This window comes from Glossina fuscipes, unplaced genomic scaffold, assembly GCF_014805625.2.
Source record: "Glossina fuscipes isolate IAEA_lab_2018 unplaced genomic scaffold, Yale_Gfus_2 61164, whole genome shotgun sequence".
Taxonomy (NCBI): Eukaryota; Metazoa; Arthropoda; class Insecta; order Diptera; family Glossinidae; genus Glossina; species Glossina fuscipes.
The window spans coordinates 141,992-161,891 of NW_024003395.1; the positions used below are offsets into that span (position 1 = coordinate 141,992).

The following is a 19,900-nucleotide window of genomic DNA, read 5'->3' on the forward strand; positions in this document are numbered from 1 at the left end:
TCAATGAAATAATTACCAAAAATGCTCAACATATAGAACAGAATTAGAATTACCCATGCATTTAAGTAAACAATCTAATCACACAGCAGAAATTGAAAACGCTATTGAAGATTTATAAAGAATTCTAATGGATTGATTCAATGCATTGTGTGTTGAATGGGAGAAATTTTCATAATAAAAACAAAAGAAGGAAAATGCCGACTTATCGCAGTTTATACTTCGAAAGGGATAATATGAAAGTATTTAAAATTATAGGGATTTTGAAAAATATTCTAAGCACTTCTAAACTAAACCTAACCTAAGCTAAGGGAGGAAAAGATATTTATTTGTGGAATTCTATTTTATTCATCAACTTAGTTTTTTTGCAGAAGGACAAAATCATTCCAGCGGTTCTCTAACTGTGCCCTATGGCATTTTATTTTAATAGCACAATGTATCATTATCAAAATCAATGTTAATAGCTCAGTTTCCACAATGATTTGATCATTAGATCCAAACCTGCTCCTGGATATAATAAAATTTCTCCATTATCTTATCTTGGTATTCGTACAGCAAAGACGGCACCCATATAGCGATACTCGTATAGTCATCTTTTCCGTGCCTGCGTCCTGACCTAACATGTGATAGACATGGTTTTTGGACACTTTCGCTATCACATTAAATGGTCGCGCAGCATCATTTAGTGAACTTGAACAGTATTTCCACTCACCGTCTCCAAGCTGTTACGGTCACCTCTCAACTCAGCTACACGAAATTTCACGTGATGGTAAATACTGGTGAAGAGTGCTCATACGTATGGGGTTGAACTCGAATTTAATTTGCGTAGGCGTGTTCAATTTTAAAAATCAATAAAATGCTTAAGGGCAGTTAATCGTCTAATGTTCAATTTTTACCTATTTACACAAGAACAATCACACCTCAGACTGCGCTTTCAAGATGGCTAAAATTTTGATGAGTAATTTTAAACTAACGCTCAAATATATTTCAGAACTTGGATGGGCAAGAGCTGCTATATTCATGTGCAAGTCGGAAATTTTTCAAACAAGACAATCTTTATATGGTTCCGATAAATTAATCTTTCATACCTTTCCACGCAATATGAATTAATGGTCAAGATAGTGTGATACGTGACTCGGCCGGAAAAATAATTTAGTCGTGTATTAATAAATTATAGGTAACCGAACTTGAATGACGACGACGCGGATATTATCTAACAATTCTGGGCAACTAAATTCTAAGGTTTTGAGGTTTTTTTTTTTTTTGAAGGTATGTTTAATAGTGAAGCTGAAAGTACAAAAATGTTATATTAAATAAAAGTCTACAAGTCGAGTTGCTTCCGTATAATTCACATCCATCACACACACACCATAGAGTGATATTTTTAAAAAAATAATTTTCTATCAAATGTCTTATTGCAGGCTGTCGAAAGTATTGAAGAGTATAGCGCATATTTCGAAGAACACACTAAAGTTATTAAATCTACAACTCAGGTAAGAATTTTCATTTGTCTATATAACGACGTAATAAATTTATTTTAATTAATTTATTAATTATTTGGCCGGCATAGACGACTGAACATTTGGTTAACGGTAGATCAGAAACTACTTATAGAGCTGTTGCTTTCGAGAAATTCCCAGTACCTACAACCGGCGGAATTGTTGTTGGTAAGTAAAATTATTTTCAATACCACTTCTGCTCTTCATTCTTCAATCCGTGTGTTATTATAAAAATGATCATTCCACGTGCTCTCGATTAATCTGTTTAGAATTTTCACTTCATATCTTTGATGAAATAGATTTTGCCGATCAAGTAGTCCGCCTTTATTTAGCCCGACCTGAAAGGGGTTATCAAATATAAACTTCTTGTCTGCTTATACCAGGCATCCCGATGACAGAAACATTTTTAATTGAAATAGACCTTCAACAGCCTTCAACAAATATTTTAGACAAATGTCGAATTAATTTTTCTGAAATTTGCAGAGTAGAAGTGTGTCAGCTATTTTCGTGCTGTTTCCTCATAAACAATCGTTTGGCAGCCCGATCTGCGAATCGTTATTGCTTTGATCCAAGTGATAAAGAAAAGCTCATTTTCAAAACGCAGTTTCTTGCAATTCAGTTAATAGAAATTTTTTTCCAATTATTTATGGACCCTTACATGGCTTTAAAAAGCGTTATGTGGCTTTAAAAAGCTTTGCTTTGGGAAATCCCCCGAATTCTTTTTTTGCCCGAAACACATATTAAAATTTTCTGGAGAGCAGGTAATGGCATATTAGGTTTAAAGCATAAAATGAGAGTTTGTGTGTCAGCCGTTTCTTTTCTTAAAAGTGAGTTTAAGTGAGTTTATTAGTGAATCAGTCTCAGTTGCAACACGCAAATCTTTGTTCATTTCGTTCTTAGTAAGTCCAACATTTGTCTGCTATAATTAAATAAAAGTAAAATCGGCTAAAGGCTTAAAGCAAAGCCTCACTATTACAAAAAAAAACCAAGAAAAATATACTAATTATTATTTTAACCCTCGTAGCACAGTACATGGGCATGAGATGCTCAATTCATATTAATTTTGCTTAATTGCTTCTTAAATTGTCATCGATTTATTTGCATTCACCTAAAACGAAGTAAAAATTAGCGCCAATATTTAATGAATAGTAGTCTTTTAATAGTAGGCATTTAAACTTGATCTCTTAGTTTAATTGAACTTCTTCAGCCGCCTGAACACAGCTGTCCCTTTTACATACCCCTTCTCTTTTCATATGCAAGATTTTGATTATTCATAATTTGAGATGGCAAACAGGAGTGCGACGAATAACTATAACAGGCAAGGATCCGTCGTAAAATACCCTAAATCACAATACAAGCAGTCATGTAACGAATTTTCAAAATTATATGTTACATGGAAAGTGGTCAAAAAATTGGTCCCATCCGATCCATTTTCAATTGCTTTCATTCATGTGAATATAACAAATGTGCCAACATTTTTGGTAAAAAAATGACGGCCTGTATGTTGAACACCAACAAGGACGGCGAATAAAGGGACAGACATGCTTAAGAATTACTTTCTGAATCGATCGGTATTTAAAGATGGGTTTATCTCCAGTCTTTCTGACTGTTCCACACATCCGCATAAACTTCTTATCCTCTTGTATCACAAGTACTATCAGGCATGAAAATGTAAAGGGAAGATTTTTCATTGTGGTAAGGCGATAAACATCTTGTCTGTGAATGGCAACGTCCAAATCTTTATCTTCGTTCTGCGCGTGTTACTATTATACTTACATCACCACCAAAAAGTGAAATTTCTTTTCATTCGCAGAAAAAATGATCTATAAATGTCTAAAGGGGATTATGTAAAAGGGCAGATAAAAATTACTTAATGAAATCTAGAATGAACGATTAAGAAAACTTCGTTCAAACAAAAAAAAAAAAGGACAGACTATCTTTTTTAAGACATTATGTAATGATTTAAATGTTGTGCACATGTGGCCTTAGTGACACTTGGTCGTCAACACAAATATAAATCATATATACAACCAATGATTTTTGGAGTGATTGCACTATCCGGGCGAAACGAAGCGTCATTGATGGTTACACGAATCCTTTTAATTAAAGCAACACATTTATTTAGCTTTGCATGCGAAGGAGAATTGACTCCTAATAAAATCATAAATTCGCATTCAATGCTTTTTGAAATAAAAATTTAATCGTCGCAGGACCCGCGGAAATCTACCAATCTACATGTAAACCTACCAGAAGAACTAAAAAAAGTTTTGTGCAGTTGACGAAAAGTGGTCTAAAAGCTATAACAATTCTAAAGAAAAACAAGTAAGAACATTATAGTCGCACGACCATCGCATACCCTACACTTTGCCTGGTATAGTTGTTCGCTCGTTTTGGTAATAATACTCCAAGCCAGTAGACATTATTTTCATGCAAAGACATAATTTTGATGTAAGCCCGCATATTGAAAGGCGTTTCGTGATACCGCCTATAAGTAGAGGCAAAAATAAGAAACCTACGTGATCCAAATTCCCTACCGTTAATTTTATTTTACTGAAACGCTCCTACGAATTATAAAATATATCATCAGATACCTTATCCGGAGCGCGGAAAGAAATAGATCCATGTTGTTCAAATAACGTCCAATTAATTTTTTTATTTAATTACTATTATGAGCAAATTTCCATCACGAAAAAATTAGCAATTAGGCTTTTTTGGCTTGTAAGGGTTTACGTTTCATTAGAAACCTTATATGCGGTGCTATTCAAAAAGGAGACCTACGTTGTCCAAATTCGATAAGATAGACTTCTTTGTTAATTTACTATTATCAGCCAATTTTCATCATGAAATATTGAAAATTCGCCCTTTTTACCATATAAAAATTTAGTTTCCGCAGGAACGGTTATACGAAGAGGGTATTCAAAAAATTGCCCCATCCGGTCCAAAATGTTCACACCAATTTAGAATGACAAAATACTGCTGTTTAGTCACTTTTACCGAGAAATTTTAAAAAATGTAACTTTTTTAAATGTAACGACTTTTCAGAATGGGGCGTTATATGGGAAACCATTAACCGAATAGCTTTCGTCCTTGCGCCAAAGTACGTCACTGTACCAAATTTCATCAAAATATCTCAAATATTGCGACCTGTAGCTTGGACGCGAAATTACATGGACAGACATCCGAAACGTTAACCCACTAGTGTTCGGCCCTGGGCCAAAGTACGTCAGTGTAACAATTTTCATCAAAATATTTTAAAAAAATGCGACCTGTAGCTTGAACACAAATTTACATGGACTGACATTACAGGGACGGACAGATGGACAGACAGGCTTACAACAATTTCGAAAATGCTGCTGAATCGATCGGTATAATCGAAGGTGAATCTACCTTAAGCTTTTCTGGATGGCCTACATCCAGCTAACTTAATATAACCTCTACCACAAGACGTGGAGGGTATAAAAATTAAGGAAATTATGTCCAGCCACAAGCCTAAAACCGGAAAGCTGGGACATGGGCGAGCACAATAGGTCTTCTAAGTTGCGGTACGATTTGCCCGCGCATTTAATTATAACAATAATATATCCGGCTATGGTTGAATCTTTTCTCCCCGCTATCGTCATCTTAGAGAACGTTTAAAAATAAAACATCAACAACGAGTGTGGCCGATTTTTTCCTGTTTTTGCACAAGTACTATAGAATCATGTAAAGATTATTTGTGAAAATTTTTGTGTAATGAGCGTAAAATTTGAATTTTTTACTCTTGTTGAAAACGCCGGTATATTTGGTTTATTTTCTTTTGCAATTGTGATCCATGAACGAATTGGGCCGTTTTCAATATCAACGTGCCTGCAAAAATTTTCACTACTTTTGCTAAACTTTAGAACGATATTTGAATTTTTGCGATGTAATGTTCAACATAAACGGACAAGCGTATAAATGAACATATTTAAATCGATTAGGAGCTTAATACTGATCAAAATCAAAAAAATGGTGAAACGGTGAAAAACGACTAGACGCCAACTTTGTATAAAGGATTTTTTATCACAAACATTTAGGACCTTTTGAAAATGATTTTTTAATACTAATAGAGAGGGGTCCACCCCTTTACAGGTGATCTCCAAAAAAAAATTTGTTATTTTCTTAGCACCTGTTATAATATATCACAAAACATAACAATAAAATATTAAAAAAAAAGAAAAACTCTTTTCAAAATTTCAAATATGGTGTCAAATATTCAACACAGAGATCACAAATATAACATTTCTTTATGTCTAATGTTTATGAACGAACACAGTACAGTTTTGTAAAAATATCTTAATTAACATTATGATTAATGGGAAAAAATTATTTACTTATGCGTATGTGTGTGTGTGTGTGTTCCCTCACCATTACAAAGAAAATAACTGAAACGATCATTGATCGAATGATGGATTAAACAGATGCGTTACATGCACACAAAACCTATTAAAATACCTTAGCTTCAAAGTGATTTGATTAAAAAAACACTGAAAATTATACCTCCCATGCCTGCATAAAAGATCATATACATGTAAAACCTAATAAAACAAGCATCATACGAAAAACTTGTTCTTTTTTTTTTCCTAATTTTCTTCATACGCTCAATAAGTTTTCATGATGTTTCACTTTAAATGATCTGTCGTTCCCTTATGTCGTCTTCTTCAATTTGTGTCGCACATTTGTTGCATTGATTTTTCATTACTTGTCAAATGTTTGGACAAATGTACGCTCATATCATCAAATGTATGTAATATACAAAACTGCAGACAGACGTTGCGATATATATATATACATTTAAAAAAAAAAAAGTTTTATTTTTTTGAATTATTTCTCATTTACTCAAATTTTGAACAATTTTGATTTACGAAAATTATTTTTGGTCGCTCGTTGGCATCTTTGAATAAATTTTGCAAAGGAAAATATACCCTGGAATTTCGCATTTACGTTAATTTCTGTTCATTTCTTGTGTCGCATAGTGATCTAAATTTTATGGTGCATTTCATTCAGTTCTTCACTAAAGCTCGAGAAATTAAATAATGAACATTTTTTTACCGTCTCTGAATACCTCACCCGCCCCTATTTACTCTTGCACGACGCATATGCATTGATATTTGAGTTCATAACATGTGCAGAAGAGGACATGCTTGGATATGATGATTTTTGTCTTTAAAGAAAAGTAAAAAAAACAACAAATTTTTGATTGATTTGCGCCAATTGCATACGCTATGATGCCAATTGGTTAATATAAAACATATATTTATAATAATTTATATATATATATGTATGCCTATGTGTGTGTGTGTGTGTGTGTGTGTGTCTTTGCGAAAGCGTTTGGACTAATTCATTCTTGGTACTTTAAAAAATCATTTACCGATGGTCCACATCTTCGCTATTGAGCAGTTAAGATGCATTTACGAAACTGTGAACACCTTTGCCCCGTTAAGAACAAAATAATGGCCTCTCACATCGGAATTAATTCTTTAATGTTTCAGTTTTTCCGTCACCGACGGAGAGTAGTTGTCTATGTCCGCAGTAAATCAGAAACTGGAGACACAAAATTATTTCCCTCTAAGCTAAATTATGCAAACAACTCAAGATGGTGGTCAAGAAATTTATAAGCTGTAAAGCGAGCCTCTCGGAGCGGTCTGGCGTAGGAGCACCCAAATCTTTTATAATAAAAACTTTATTATAGACCTTCAAAGTCTGCTTTTAGAACGTCCTAGAAACATTATCCAAGGCAAGCGACTTACTTTCTTAAAATCAACATTCTCCTGCACATTCGTAGCAAACTCTTCACCACAGGCTCTTATTAGCATAAAAACATTACAAAGTGTGTACACCGACACACGTACATTGCTCGTTTATTGAATATTGTTCATTTATTCATAATCATGAGGAGTTCAATTAGCGTTCGTTCATTTAAAGCAGCCGAGTTACCAAAGGCAAATATATATTGAAGAATAATTTGGATTTTTGTGAAAACATTCACCGCTTCTTGGTAGACTATGACTAATCGATCAGACGTTTAAAAAAAAAAAACCTAAAAATATAATCACGACATAACCTTACGAAAGACGAACGAATATAATTCGATCTGCTGTTCATAAAACGTGCGTATGTAGAATAAAAATGTGATTTTTTATGTTTCCTATAAAGCGAAGCAAGGAGAAGCTACCAATAAAACTCACTACTAATTATCTATAGCTTAAAAAAGTCTTGTTTTTACACACCAGCCTGAGAGAGCCTAAGTTGCATGCATAAATTCAAAAAACCGTTACACCCTTCTTGAAGAAGAATTCATTATATTTAAACTCAGTATCAAGCTTTCTTTTAAAGACATGCTTATCGTAGGCAGGCTTATCTCCGTGATAGGTAATAAGTCATAAAGGAAAATAACTTCCTACCTGTGTCAGCATGAAAAGGCGAGTGTGCTAATATTGACCAAGCGTTAATCGTTTTTTTTATTAGCATTTCGCAGAGCTACACACAAAGTGAGTTCAGAGCATTACAGCGGTTTCAAAGCAACATATTTTCCCGCTGTTATTAGTAAGGGGCTTTAATATGTTTATGTGTCACAATGTGCAACTGACACAAGAAGCTTAAGTGGAGCCTTGAATGCAACCAAGCAAGTGATCAAATTATCACTTCCGCCAAGAAACGCCTTTATGCGCAAGCGTAAATATTGCGTGGTGGACAATACTTTCTTATGGCATGAAAGATTTCTGAAATTATTACTCAATTGACTTATTGGCAATAAAGTAAAGTAATGCAATTAGAACGAGGTTAAGCACTCCCTTAATTAACAAAACTTACTAAGCGGAGCTTTTTAAAATAATCCTAAATAGAAGATGATATTATGTTGGAAAGGTACCACCGCAAAGAGGAGAAGCCAAAGAGAGTAGGAACTAAAAAGAAGTTAAACAAAACTCTTATACCTCACTAATTATATAAATGATTTAGAAAACATTAGGTCTATTATTCAAAAATATATTAATCGATATGTTGTATTGATTCTCTAAATTAATTGATTACGAAGACAGAAGACGGCGATCTCTTACCGAATCCGTGCATATAATTTAGAATTTCCATTAACCATAATGATAATAAACGATGAACAATTTTCTTGATTGAAAACTCATGCAATTAAATGTTTAACAAAATTATTTTAGCGTTAGATAAAAATAAAAATCAATAAATAAATGTTTATATATATGAGTTGACTGACTATTTCAAAATTGTTAAGAAAGTGAAAGAGTCTTTCACACGCATACAGTATTAATTGAAACGCTAATCTTTTAAATATTCACGTCTTTTATATGTGTTTGTAAATGAATAAATACACTGGTCGGTGAATGTTTAAAAAAGCAACAAAAATTCGAAAACGATCATTTAGTTTTTTAAATGTACGGAGAAAAACGTTGAGAGCAAATTTCCAATCGAAAGCTTTTCCCTGCAGTTGCAAAAATTTTAGAATATATAATAATAATAAACTTACGCGAGGTAAAGTTTGAAGTGCGTGTGTGTGTGTGTTTGTGTACTATGTATGTATGCACATGCTTAATATACATGTTTAATAATTTTTTCACTAAAGATATACAAGATATACTAACTTTGTCAGAGGCTTTCATTTTCAAGCTTGATCTAGCATCTAGGATCTGCTATATTAGTGCAAGATCATGTTTAGCAAATTTTCACTTTTTATCTCCTAGTTCAAAACTTCAGTGAGAGAAGTGGCATAGGCAGACGGACATAAGAAACTGAGCTTAGAATCTAATCAACATCAACTGTCGAGGTACAGCGTACAGCAAATATACACAGCTCTAAGTTAAAATTTCTATGCATTCCTACGTACATCCGGTTTGATCTGCAGATATATAGATGTCATTTTAGAACTCGTTATATTGGCGTGAAGTGTTCCCTTATTAAAGATTACTAAGAAGTAACGCTTACGCCATGCAATCATTGAGATGGACTTTCCTCCAAATTCGCCTTTAAAGGCTATGAAAGCACTTTTGTTAATTGTTGTGATTTCTTCGATTCATTAAACATATGCCACTACAAAAAAAAAAAAAAAAAAAAAAGGAAAAAGAGAATTTCAAGCACACCAGTGTATAAATATTAATGTATAGATTCGTTAAGTTTTTTTGGATTTGTAAAGATCATTACGACGATGATGGTGATAATGATCGCTGTGGCATAGTTAGCACCAACACTTTGATTAATGTAGCACTTTTTATAGCATCGGCATCAATGGTTTATACAGATTTGTATAAGTGTGTGTGAGCAAAATTTCCGCACTCCTGCACTTTTCATTGGAATTTACGGTTTGCCAACAATTATGATGATGATGATGATGTTGTTGTTGTTAATTATTATTATAATGATTAAGATGATGATGGTACGTACCTTCATTCATTTCGATTTGGAATTACGAAAGCTCACTTGAAATCGGGACGTGAAAACGCATAGACAAGTTTCGGCCTATTATTCTTAATATTAAGTGATATACACTCTTGGACAAAATCGCTTCGAATTTTTACTTTTCAACAATATCATTGAGATACCGTTAACAGAAAAAAGGACACTCTTTGCAAGGATTTTTCAGCAAATAAAAAAACTGTGTCCTAATCATTTCTAATAAAAATTAATAAACAAGCATCTAGATGAAAGTTTCGAAGCACATGTGTCGTCAAAGTGTTAAGATTTAATGAAATTTTTATAGAAAAAAATAATAAAAAAAAAAAAAAGTTAAGAAAAATATCATATATCATAAATACCAAAAAAAGTTTGAGAAAAAAAAAATAATAAAAATAATAATATACAATGTGAGTTATGTCAACAGTGCTTTGCGAATAAAAAATACGATAAAAAAATTTTTTTTTTATTTTTTCTACAAAATTTGAAAAAATTTCCTTAAAAAAGCATTCCAATTTTTTTTATTGTATTTCGTTATGAAATTCTTTCTAAACAACGGAATATCTTCTCTTTGGAAATTCTATAATTTAATTTTTTCTTCTAATTTCCTTCTCTCTCTCTCTCTCCTTCTCCCTATCTCCCTCATTTTGCACTCTTTACAATAATTTACTTCCATATATATATATATATATATATCTTTTTTTTTTTTTGTTTTTTTATTCTAAATTTATATAAAAAAAGCGTTTTTATTTTAAATTTGCAACGTGTACCTGTGAACTGAAATTCTAAAAATAATAACGAAAATATTGAAAATAAAAAAAAATAAAAATAAAATTTCAATCAAAAAAAATCAAACTATTGATTTTCCTTTTGTCGTAAATTATCAACGTCATGAATTTTAGTTGGTTACATGATAAACCAGAAGCTCCTCCGGCAACTTGGGAGGATTTTGCATATTTCTATCGTTCAAAATTTTATCACTTCACCGTTTCCGATCGCGATCACGTCGAAAAGACGCAATTTTATTATAACGAAGCCCTCATCACCGAGAATGAGGGTTTAAATGGTTGCGATTTTTTACCATTGAATTTCAAAACCGCCTTTTCTATTCTTACGCATCAAGGTAATTTCTCTCTATCTATCTCTCTTTCTTTCTCTCTCTCTATCTCTGCATATTCTCTAACGTAAAACAATTTGCAAAAACATTTGCGAAATGAATTCTTTCATTATTAATACATCCGTAGAAAAAAAATAAATAAGAAGTAACTTCTCGTTTCATATTACTTTTCTATATTAATTCTTATATTATTCAAGTAGTTTTTGCAATACATAAAAAGTAATTTAAGTTTTTGTAATGACAATTTTCTCGTACTACAAAATTTAACATTGAAAAAAAAAAACATATTTTTAAACTTTTTCTTTAACACTTGAAGTTTATCGATCACTTTACGCTGCTCATAAAAACCAACAGGTGTACAAATAAATTCCGGCTGTTACAAAGCTGTTGATAATCGTAATATGCTTCATCATTATCTAAGGTCTTTTTAATGAGTAGCTTTGGGATGATAGCGCAGCAGGAGCTTGTCAGTTTGGACGCGATATATTCTTGGATAAGTGGTAATCTGTAGTGGTCAAGTCTGGAGAATATTGCGGTTGCGGGAAAAAATTCCGAGCCGAATGTGAAAATTATTTCCTTGGTTATTTTTGCGGGAGACGGACGGACGCATGCAAATTTTCTTCCTTTTTCGCGGCTAAAATTTTTTGCACAAAATTTCGCAATCTACTTGCTAACTTTCTTCATGTCTTACTGCATATTCATTCCAAGCTGCATTTTTTCCAGCTAGATAACCAGAAAAGAGATATGCCCTACATGGCATCCATCTCTTTAAACTTTGATATATACTGAACAACGACTTTTTGACTGACAAACTGAAACTTACACCCTTCAAACACCAACATCTAATTTATCTGTATTCGGGCATAATGGAATGTATCAGGGACATTTTATAAACTAATAAATTTTAGCGGGAGGAATTTATTCGTACACTTAATAAGTGAATTAAAAGCTTAATTCGTTCATTTTGTTGATAAATTTCCTTTATGTATTTTCCTAATGACTATCATATTGTTTTCTAATGAAGTGAAACTTTCTCCCTTTCTTACATCCGGAGTAGGTCATCGCATTGAATTATGGTAACAAAAACGTTACTGTAAACTTATAAAAGTTGAAATCCTAAGGGCGTTAGTAAGGAAAAAAAGACATTTTTATACCCTACAGAACTTGCGGTATAAGGTTGTATTAAGTTTATGCAATACTCAGAAGGACTTGAGATAGACCCATCTTTTATTATACCTATCCAACCAGAAAAAGACTGTGCGCTTACCCATCCTTCTAACCATCTACCTAAATATCGTAATTTTCGAAGGGCATTAAAAAACTTCCAATGTCTCTACCAAATTTAAAGTCGATGTCTTTGACCGGGAAAGTGCCAGCAATGCACCCCACAAAGACGGACAGACATGGCTTAGTCAATTCCGAATTTACGCTGATTGAGAACATATATGTACTTTAGAGGGTCTCTGAAGCCTCCTTTTGGGCATTACATACATTATGAAAAAAAAACAAAACGAGTTTCGCACCATCGTTCAGTGCTGGATTGAAATTGAAATTATTTTACAATTTCTGCTTTTTGTATTACGCTGCTCTACACTGCTCCTTTGTGAAAAACGAGAAGTTTCATTTAAAAATTTACAAAAATTCATAAAAATTATTAAATTTGAATTATTGGAATAATTATTATTATTATTAACACACTTCTACACGAATATAGTCCGTGAAAAATAAAGTCAACGTAACTATTCCGTTAGAGTTTTTATTCAGTCAAATATGGAATTGACACTTTTGCCATAAACTGTAATGAAGTTTTTATTAATGTATTTTTAATAATACAATTTATTTATACCAAAGGAATAAATTCATTGCTTTATTTTTAAAAAAGATTAGATGGTTAGTCCAGCTCTGTCGGAAAAATATTGAGAGATTTTTATCACCCGGATTCAATGGGTGACATTTTAATCTACGATTTTCATTCAGATAATTTTTTTTTTTCGTGAGTCACGATAATAGTCATGTAAACGAATTTTCTTAATTTCACAGTGCCGCGCAAGTGCAGGGTAAAGAATTTGTGGTGTTCACAGTTGAGAAGCTTTATCGAACCCAACTGTCAAAAAGGTAGATGGTTCGTTCACCTGCATGTAGAAATCGTTTTGTCAAGTTATTTTCGCCGACGAATCACAGAAGTCTTATGCCGATGCCAAGCGATCATATGGATAATAATAATAAAAATCATTTTGGATAAAAGAGAAATTTAATAAAAAACTCGGCCGCATAAAATGATGTTTGTTACTAGTTCACTCATAGCTCATACGACTCAACTATCTTATATGATTTTATCATTACGAACTCACTTATTATTATAGTTGAAGTGTAGTATCAAAGACAGTATACGAACTTTTACGCATTCTATCTTATTTTCAAATATGAAATTGCTTTGCTAAATTGCACCAAAAATATTACATTTAAGTTTACTCATGTTAACGCGAAATGCATTCAAATTATCTTGAGTCGGGTAATAGAACTCTACAAACATGGACTAACTTTACAACCTCCTTTAGTGTGAATAGTTAATCTTCAGCAGAAATATTCACAAACGGACAGCTTCATCGATCAGTTCGATAACCATTCGTCGGAATAAGATTAAGATAATAAGATTTTAAAGTGCATTGGCTGATAAGGAGGTAGTCGCGTTAAGGGAAATTAGTAACACATTTCAAGTAAATATCGCTCTAAAGTCATAAGCTAAAAGTTTTGCGTCACCTTCAACTCATCACTGAATTTTTATTAGCATTTGAATTTATTAGCATGCACATGCTCTTACACTTAAAAGCAAAGTATGTATAGGTCCTTTTTCAAGTCTGATCTCAGTGTTCTTTCAGATTATGGAGCCGCAACGGACATTTGGAAAACAGATAAACAGACAGACAGCCAGACAGATGAATGAATAACCATAAGCGATTACTTTCTGATGAATTTACAAATTTAGTACAATCCCGAATTTTCAAAATATCTAATAAAGATTTATAGGGATTCGATGAGAGCTTAACACTTAGCTTCCGATTGATTGATGTCAGTTTTCTAAAATTTACGGTCCATTCAGCTTTTTATAATGTAAGAAAATCATTTTAAAAGCCTCTGAAAAGAATTTGAAGCTATCTATCTATCTTCAGTCTTTTGAGACTCTGAAAAAATTCTAGCAATGAAAGAACAGAATTGGAACGAAGATGTCTTCAATATTCACATAAGATTGCAGCGACAAGCGAAATAACCTTTACAATTAGCCGCATAAGATGGTACTGCGATCTTTATGCTGGAATGCTGAGCGTGCTGGTCATGTTGCATTCTGCTTATTATGTTGTACTTTCAATTTTTAAAATGCGTTTATTAATTTTTTATCACTTATACATTTTTTTCTTTCTTCTTTTTCTCCCTTAAATCAACTTGTCTTTTTAGTATTTCCGCATTTTTATGCAAATGAAAACAAAATTTTTAATATTTATTTTTAATTTTTTTTTCGAATATATCGACATATATTAAATAAGAAACAACTTATATTAAGATGAATACAATGTGTTACATATGTGTACACATACGTCTGCGTATGCAGTTGCAATTACAAACAAATGTAAACAAGTGTCGGAATCCATTAAATGGTTAATTTGTGCGGCCTATAAAAATCTGAAGCAAACGTTCATAAATGAAAGAAGGAGAGCAACTAAAAGATATTGAATAAGAATTGAAATGCATACTTTCGACATATGCACATATATACACATATATATATATATGAATATATTACCTATATACGTTTGTATGCATGCATGGGTGTATGTTTGTAAGTGCATGCGTATCGGCCTGTGTTTGTTTAGGTCAATAATACCACCAAACAATCCAGCACAAAGGCAACAATTATAATGATAGCCAAAAAGAAACATAGGAACATAAAAAGATGGAAAATTTATTTACCCATCATCACGTATGCCTTTGGCTGCGCACACGCACTTATATGCGTGCTTAAGAATAAATCATATGTTTTGAAAAAAAGTGAAAAGTTTTGAATTGTTGCCAAGATTTTGAGAATGGCTGGCTACGTATTAAATTAACAAAGTTCCTTTTTTATATTGTTTGCGTTTGCACATATATACACGCGCACGTATGCACGCACCCATGCATACGTCGATGAAACGATACAAACGCAATGATAAGCTGAAACAACATATCTTGACGTTTAAGTGACAAGAGACTGACAATTTTTATACACTTTTGAAAGGTGGCAAATTAAAGTTGAAAGCGACCGTTTAACTGAACACGTTCCGCCATAATGGTGATCATTTTCAAATCAAATATGTTTACATCAAATGTGAATTTGACTTAAATATCTCTCGTTATGCAAAGAATACAGACAAACGTGCTAGAGAATGCCCCTTTTGACACCTTCCACCACTGCTGGTACAAGGCTGTATTAAGTTGGTGCGGATGCATGGAACACCAACAAAGACTTGAGATGGGACCGATTTTTATTGTACCGATTGATTTAGTATCGCTTTATAAATCGATCCAAGCTTATCTCTTCATCTTGTTGTCACGTGTTCAACCTTCAATTCACAATTTTTAAGACAATTTGATGGCATTTTGCTCACCGAGGTGTTTTGGCCCAAGGACGAATGCCATTAAAAATGGTTCGCAACGGACAACTTTTTTCGAGCACTTCCCATATAACGCCTCATTTTGAAAGGTAGTTATATAAATAATTGTAGGGTGTTGTGGGGTATGTAATAGTAGATCGTGGCCCACTATAGCGTTTCTAGTTATTAGATATAATAATAAAGTTAATAAAAATTGTTTTAGAAACGAAAGAAATCTATCGTAGGCATCATAGGCAACTATAGACGGGCACAAAATCGATCAGGGAGAAGTTTAAAGGTAGTAGTTTCATTTACGACATCGATCATTTACGGCATCGAAAATATATATGTACAGAGATGTTGTGAGGATGGGAATTGTTTCCTTTTTAATTTAATAAACATTCCTATCCGGATAAATAATGGTGGGATAGCCATAGCAGGTCACCCAGATGTGCTTACTTGCTGTGCTTCCTTTTGCTTTCCTTGCAAATACAACCCTTTCGGATTCCTGTTTCCCGTATATTAAAGATTAGAGCAAGTATACAGATTCAATAATTTAGATCCTAATTATAACAAAGCAATCCTAGCTATTTTCGATGATCGCCGGGCAATACGGAAAATCTTTGCTCTGATTTAATACCAATTCGGCAACTGGCGCGGCGGATTTTATCGGATGGACACGAACTTTATTTTATTTTCACGTCGTACCTCTACAACGATTCAGTCAAGGAAGACGAAGAAGGAAGTGTGCATGTTCTTCTTCCTTATGCTTTTGGTCGAAAACTAATTGCCGTTGCCAACCGTGATCGCATTCGAAGTATGTCAACTAAATTATTTCGAATGTGGTATTTACATTTCATTCCTGTTCTTACTTATTACAACATCCCTATAAAACTCACAAGACTATAACAAACTGCCTGCTATAAAAGAGAATGAGTGAAAAATAAAATATATTTATTGTATTTGAAACAATCAAAACAAGCTGAATGACTTCGGTCCTTACAATCTAAAATTTGAAATTTTTTTTAAAAAAAATTTTTGGCAAATCCAATAAGCAACGATATTGCCAAGTTTGAATTCGATTGAGTTTGCAAAGTTACGTTTTGTAGACAAACACCAAAATTGATGATATTACACCTTAAGTACCGAAATTAAAGGCGCCATCACATAAGAACACTTCTTCTCAATCTTTTGAAATATTATTTTTAAAAAAGAGAAAGATGAATGATTGAATAAACATATAAAACAAAAATGAAGTAACTTTTAATCTGTGCCATTTGTCATAAATATAATATTAAAGCAAAAAAAAAAAAAAAAAATAAATAAATAAAAAAAAATAGAATAACAAAACGCACTTTTAATGGCGCTGCTGCTAAGAAAGGGTGCCCAACGTGCAAGAGGAGGCTGCCGCGAGATGAGAAAAATTTAAATGAATGGCTTTGATTATAATTTTCGACTAGTTTGCGAAGTGAAAAACAAATGTTTTCCAATTTTTCATACGACTCATATGTGTGCTTATGCACAAATGCCTACGCTGCCTGCGATTTCAATGTTTTTTTTTTGTTCTGCTTGAAATGATGTGCTTGCTCTTCAGTTTTCCTTTTCATAAATTCAAATTCGCTGGGATTGCATATAAATAAATAATATTTTCCTTGCACATTTTACGAGATTAAGTGTTTTTATCACATTTGGCACGCGTTCTCCTTCCTTTCAATTTATATATATATATATATATATATATATATGTATATATGTATATATATACATATGCAATTTCCTATTAAATTATATATACATATATGCAATTTCCTATTAAATGATTCTATTGTTTTGTTTATTTCTTTTTTGTCTAAATAAGATTTCAAAGTTTTGTTTAAAAACATTTTATTCATTATACTTCAATTATGTACTGCAATTTATATGCATCGTAAATGCTATTCAAGGTATTTTTTTTATTAACATGTGTTGAGAACATTTTCTCAAATATATAGTTATATGTCGGGGCAATTAAATTGGAAATGTCATTATAATAAATTGACATTATTGTAAATCATTTTTCTTTTCATTTTTCCTAACGGGATAGGCATAAGAATAAGCATTTGAATGAAAATATTTATATCTCACTATTTCCTTACTCGTAGCTTATTGCTTCGTATTCTCGTGATTTAGAGAGTTTAGGGAAACATTTTTGGCATTTATTTTATTACACGTTGTGTTTGTAATTCCATTCATAAAATATATATTAGGTCGAGTCATAAGTAATCTCTGAATCTATTTTTCGTACTTATCCACTATAAATCATCGAAACAAAGGAGTTCTTCTTTTCACTGTATAGATGAGCTAATCGAGCTAATCTTCTGTCAACTGTTTTATGTGCGGAATGTTACATTCAACTGTTATTCTTAACCACTGAAAGGAAGAGTTAAAAAGTGCGTATTTGACATGTAATGCTTTGGGAATTTAAACAAGGCAATAGCGCTAAGGCGACAGTTGAAACAATATGCAGCTTACACGGTGATGGACTGACAACTGAGAGGGTAGTTGGAAATTGGTTTGTAAAATTCCGTTCTGCAGGTATGGGATATCCTTCCGAGTTTGACTACAACATTTTAAAGGCAATACTGGAGCAAAATGCACGGCCATCATCAAGAAGTATAGCAAAAAGGTTGAATACCTTCAATGAAAACAAAATAAACTTCTGATAAAAGAACGGAAGTTACTTATGACGCGACCTAATAGATACGCAGCCGTCGCTCGTATAACGCGGTACTTGCGTCGAACACGGTTATATATATGTATAGAATATATATAGAAGCGTTGAGATTGAAATCGCTGTGCCCAACCAGTAAGACCAGAAAGAAAATATCCGAAATAATTTTCTCTAAATTGCTAGCGCTGTGCTAAAATCTGCGCTTGGTTTTGTACAACACTAAGAGTATCTTTTATAGCAATTTTTGCGATAAACGATTTTGTCGAGCAAAGAGGTTGCATTAAATTCGGTTTACGAAGTGAAACGAAATGAGTTTCGAATCTACATATACGAGGTATAAAAAGGTGAGCTACCATGAAATGCGGGCGAAATTCTTAATGAGGAATCTCATTTGAACTTCGGGATTAATTTGAAGGCGACGGAATAAATTTAGAAGAGAACAAATTAAATTGGTCTTACGATTTATACGTACCGTAAATTCATTCGTAAATGCATACCGTATTAGATCTCATAAGTTAGCTTGAGATAATATAAATGAGTGCATGTATATACCATATTGTATCGAAACCGTGCTTTACAAGTGCCATATTAAGGACGAGAAGCCTGTATATTACATATATTCTAAATATTGCACATTATTTTCTATATGTTATGTATTACTTATTTAAAGTTAAATGCCCTTGACCTAAAACCATCATTTTTTTTTTAATTCAATCAACAAAGGATTAATGTTGAAAACATTGTATACTGGAAAATAATCAGTGAGGCGGCAAGAGAATCTACATGGAAATCATAAGAACTTAAGATGACCTTGGACGTCGTATCTATTTCTAAATATCAATCCGACTACGACCGTATAGCGATAGTTTAAAATTTTTCTAGATATGCAATGAAGGGAAAAATTTAATAGGTTGGACAAGCTTGAAAAAACTGACTATGTAACCTTTTATGGTAATAAGCTCTGCTTGCGACATTAAAGACAATAACGAGAAAATATTACGTAATATAGCAATTGATCGACTACTTTTTAGTGCCTTTTATCCAATATCCTTGAAATGTGATTGCAACAACAAATTTTTATAGCTTTTAACATTACTTGCGAAAGATTCTCAGGAAGCAACGTTCTGAAATGGAAATTACTTATCACAGAAGCCCCTCTCTGAAAAATTGATTAACTTGTTATCGCAGATTCGAAATTTTATAACTTTTATAGAAAATGTAAAGAAATTTTAAAGCTAGTTTTGAATTGTTACCTACGTGCAATAGAAAGACCATTTTTTTCTATAGCTGTTAATATTAATCAATACGATCGTAAAAAGTAATCAATAAATTTCGAAAAAAATATTTCTACAAATACTTGAAATATTTTTGATATTTTCAAATCAAATAAATTGCAAAAAGATTTCCAAAGGCAAAAAAGTAGAAAAAGCAAAAAAAAAAAAAATAAATGCATAAAAACAATAACAAAATTTACTAAAAATTTGCATTTTGATGATGCGTACGCAGCAGTTGACATTTA

General features: G+C 32.5%; 1 protein-coding gene across 5 annotated transcripts in view; it reads left to right on the forward strand.

Annotated features, from left to right (window-relative positions):
* LOC119643520 (filamin-A) overlaps positions 1-19,900 on the forward strand; it is a 77,806-nt gene that overhangs the window by 52,615 nt on the left and 5,291 nt on the right. For 4 of the 5 annotated variants that reach the window (XM_038042887.1, XM_038042883.1, XM_038042884.1 and 1 more), the window contains 2 exons: positions 1,419-1,490; positions 1,568-1,664. In XM_038042887.1, coding sequence (XP_037898815.1) covers positions 1,419-1,490; positions 1,568-1,664 — 169 coding nt within the window. Of the gene's footprint in view, positions 1-1,418; positions 1,491-1,567; positions 1,665-10,750; positions 11,053-19,900 lie in introns of those variants that run through there. The other variant, XM_038042886.1, reaches the window with a different exon arrangement.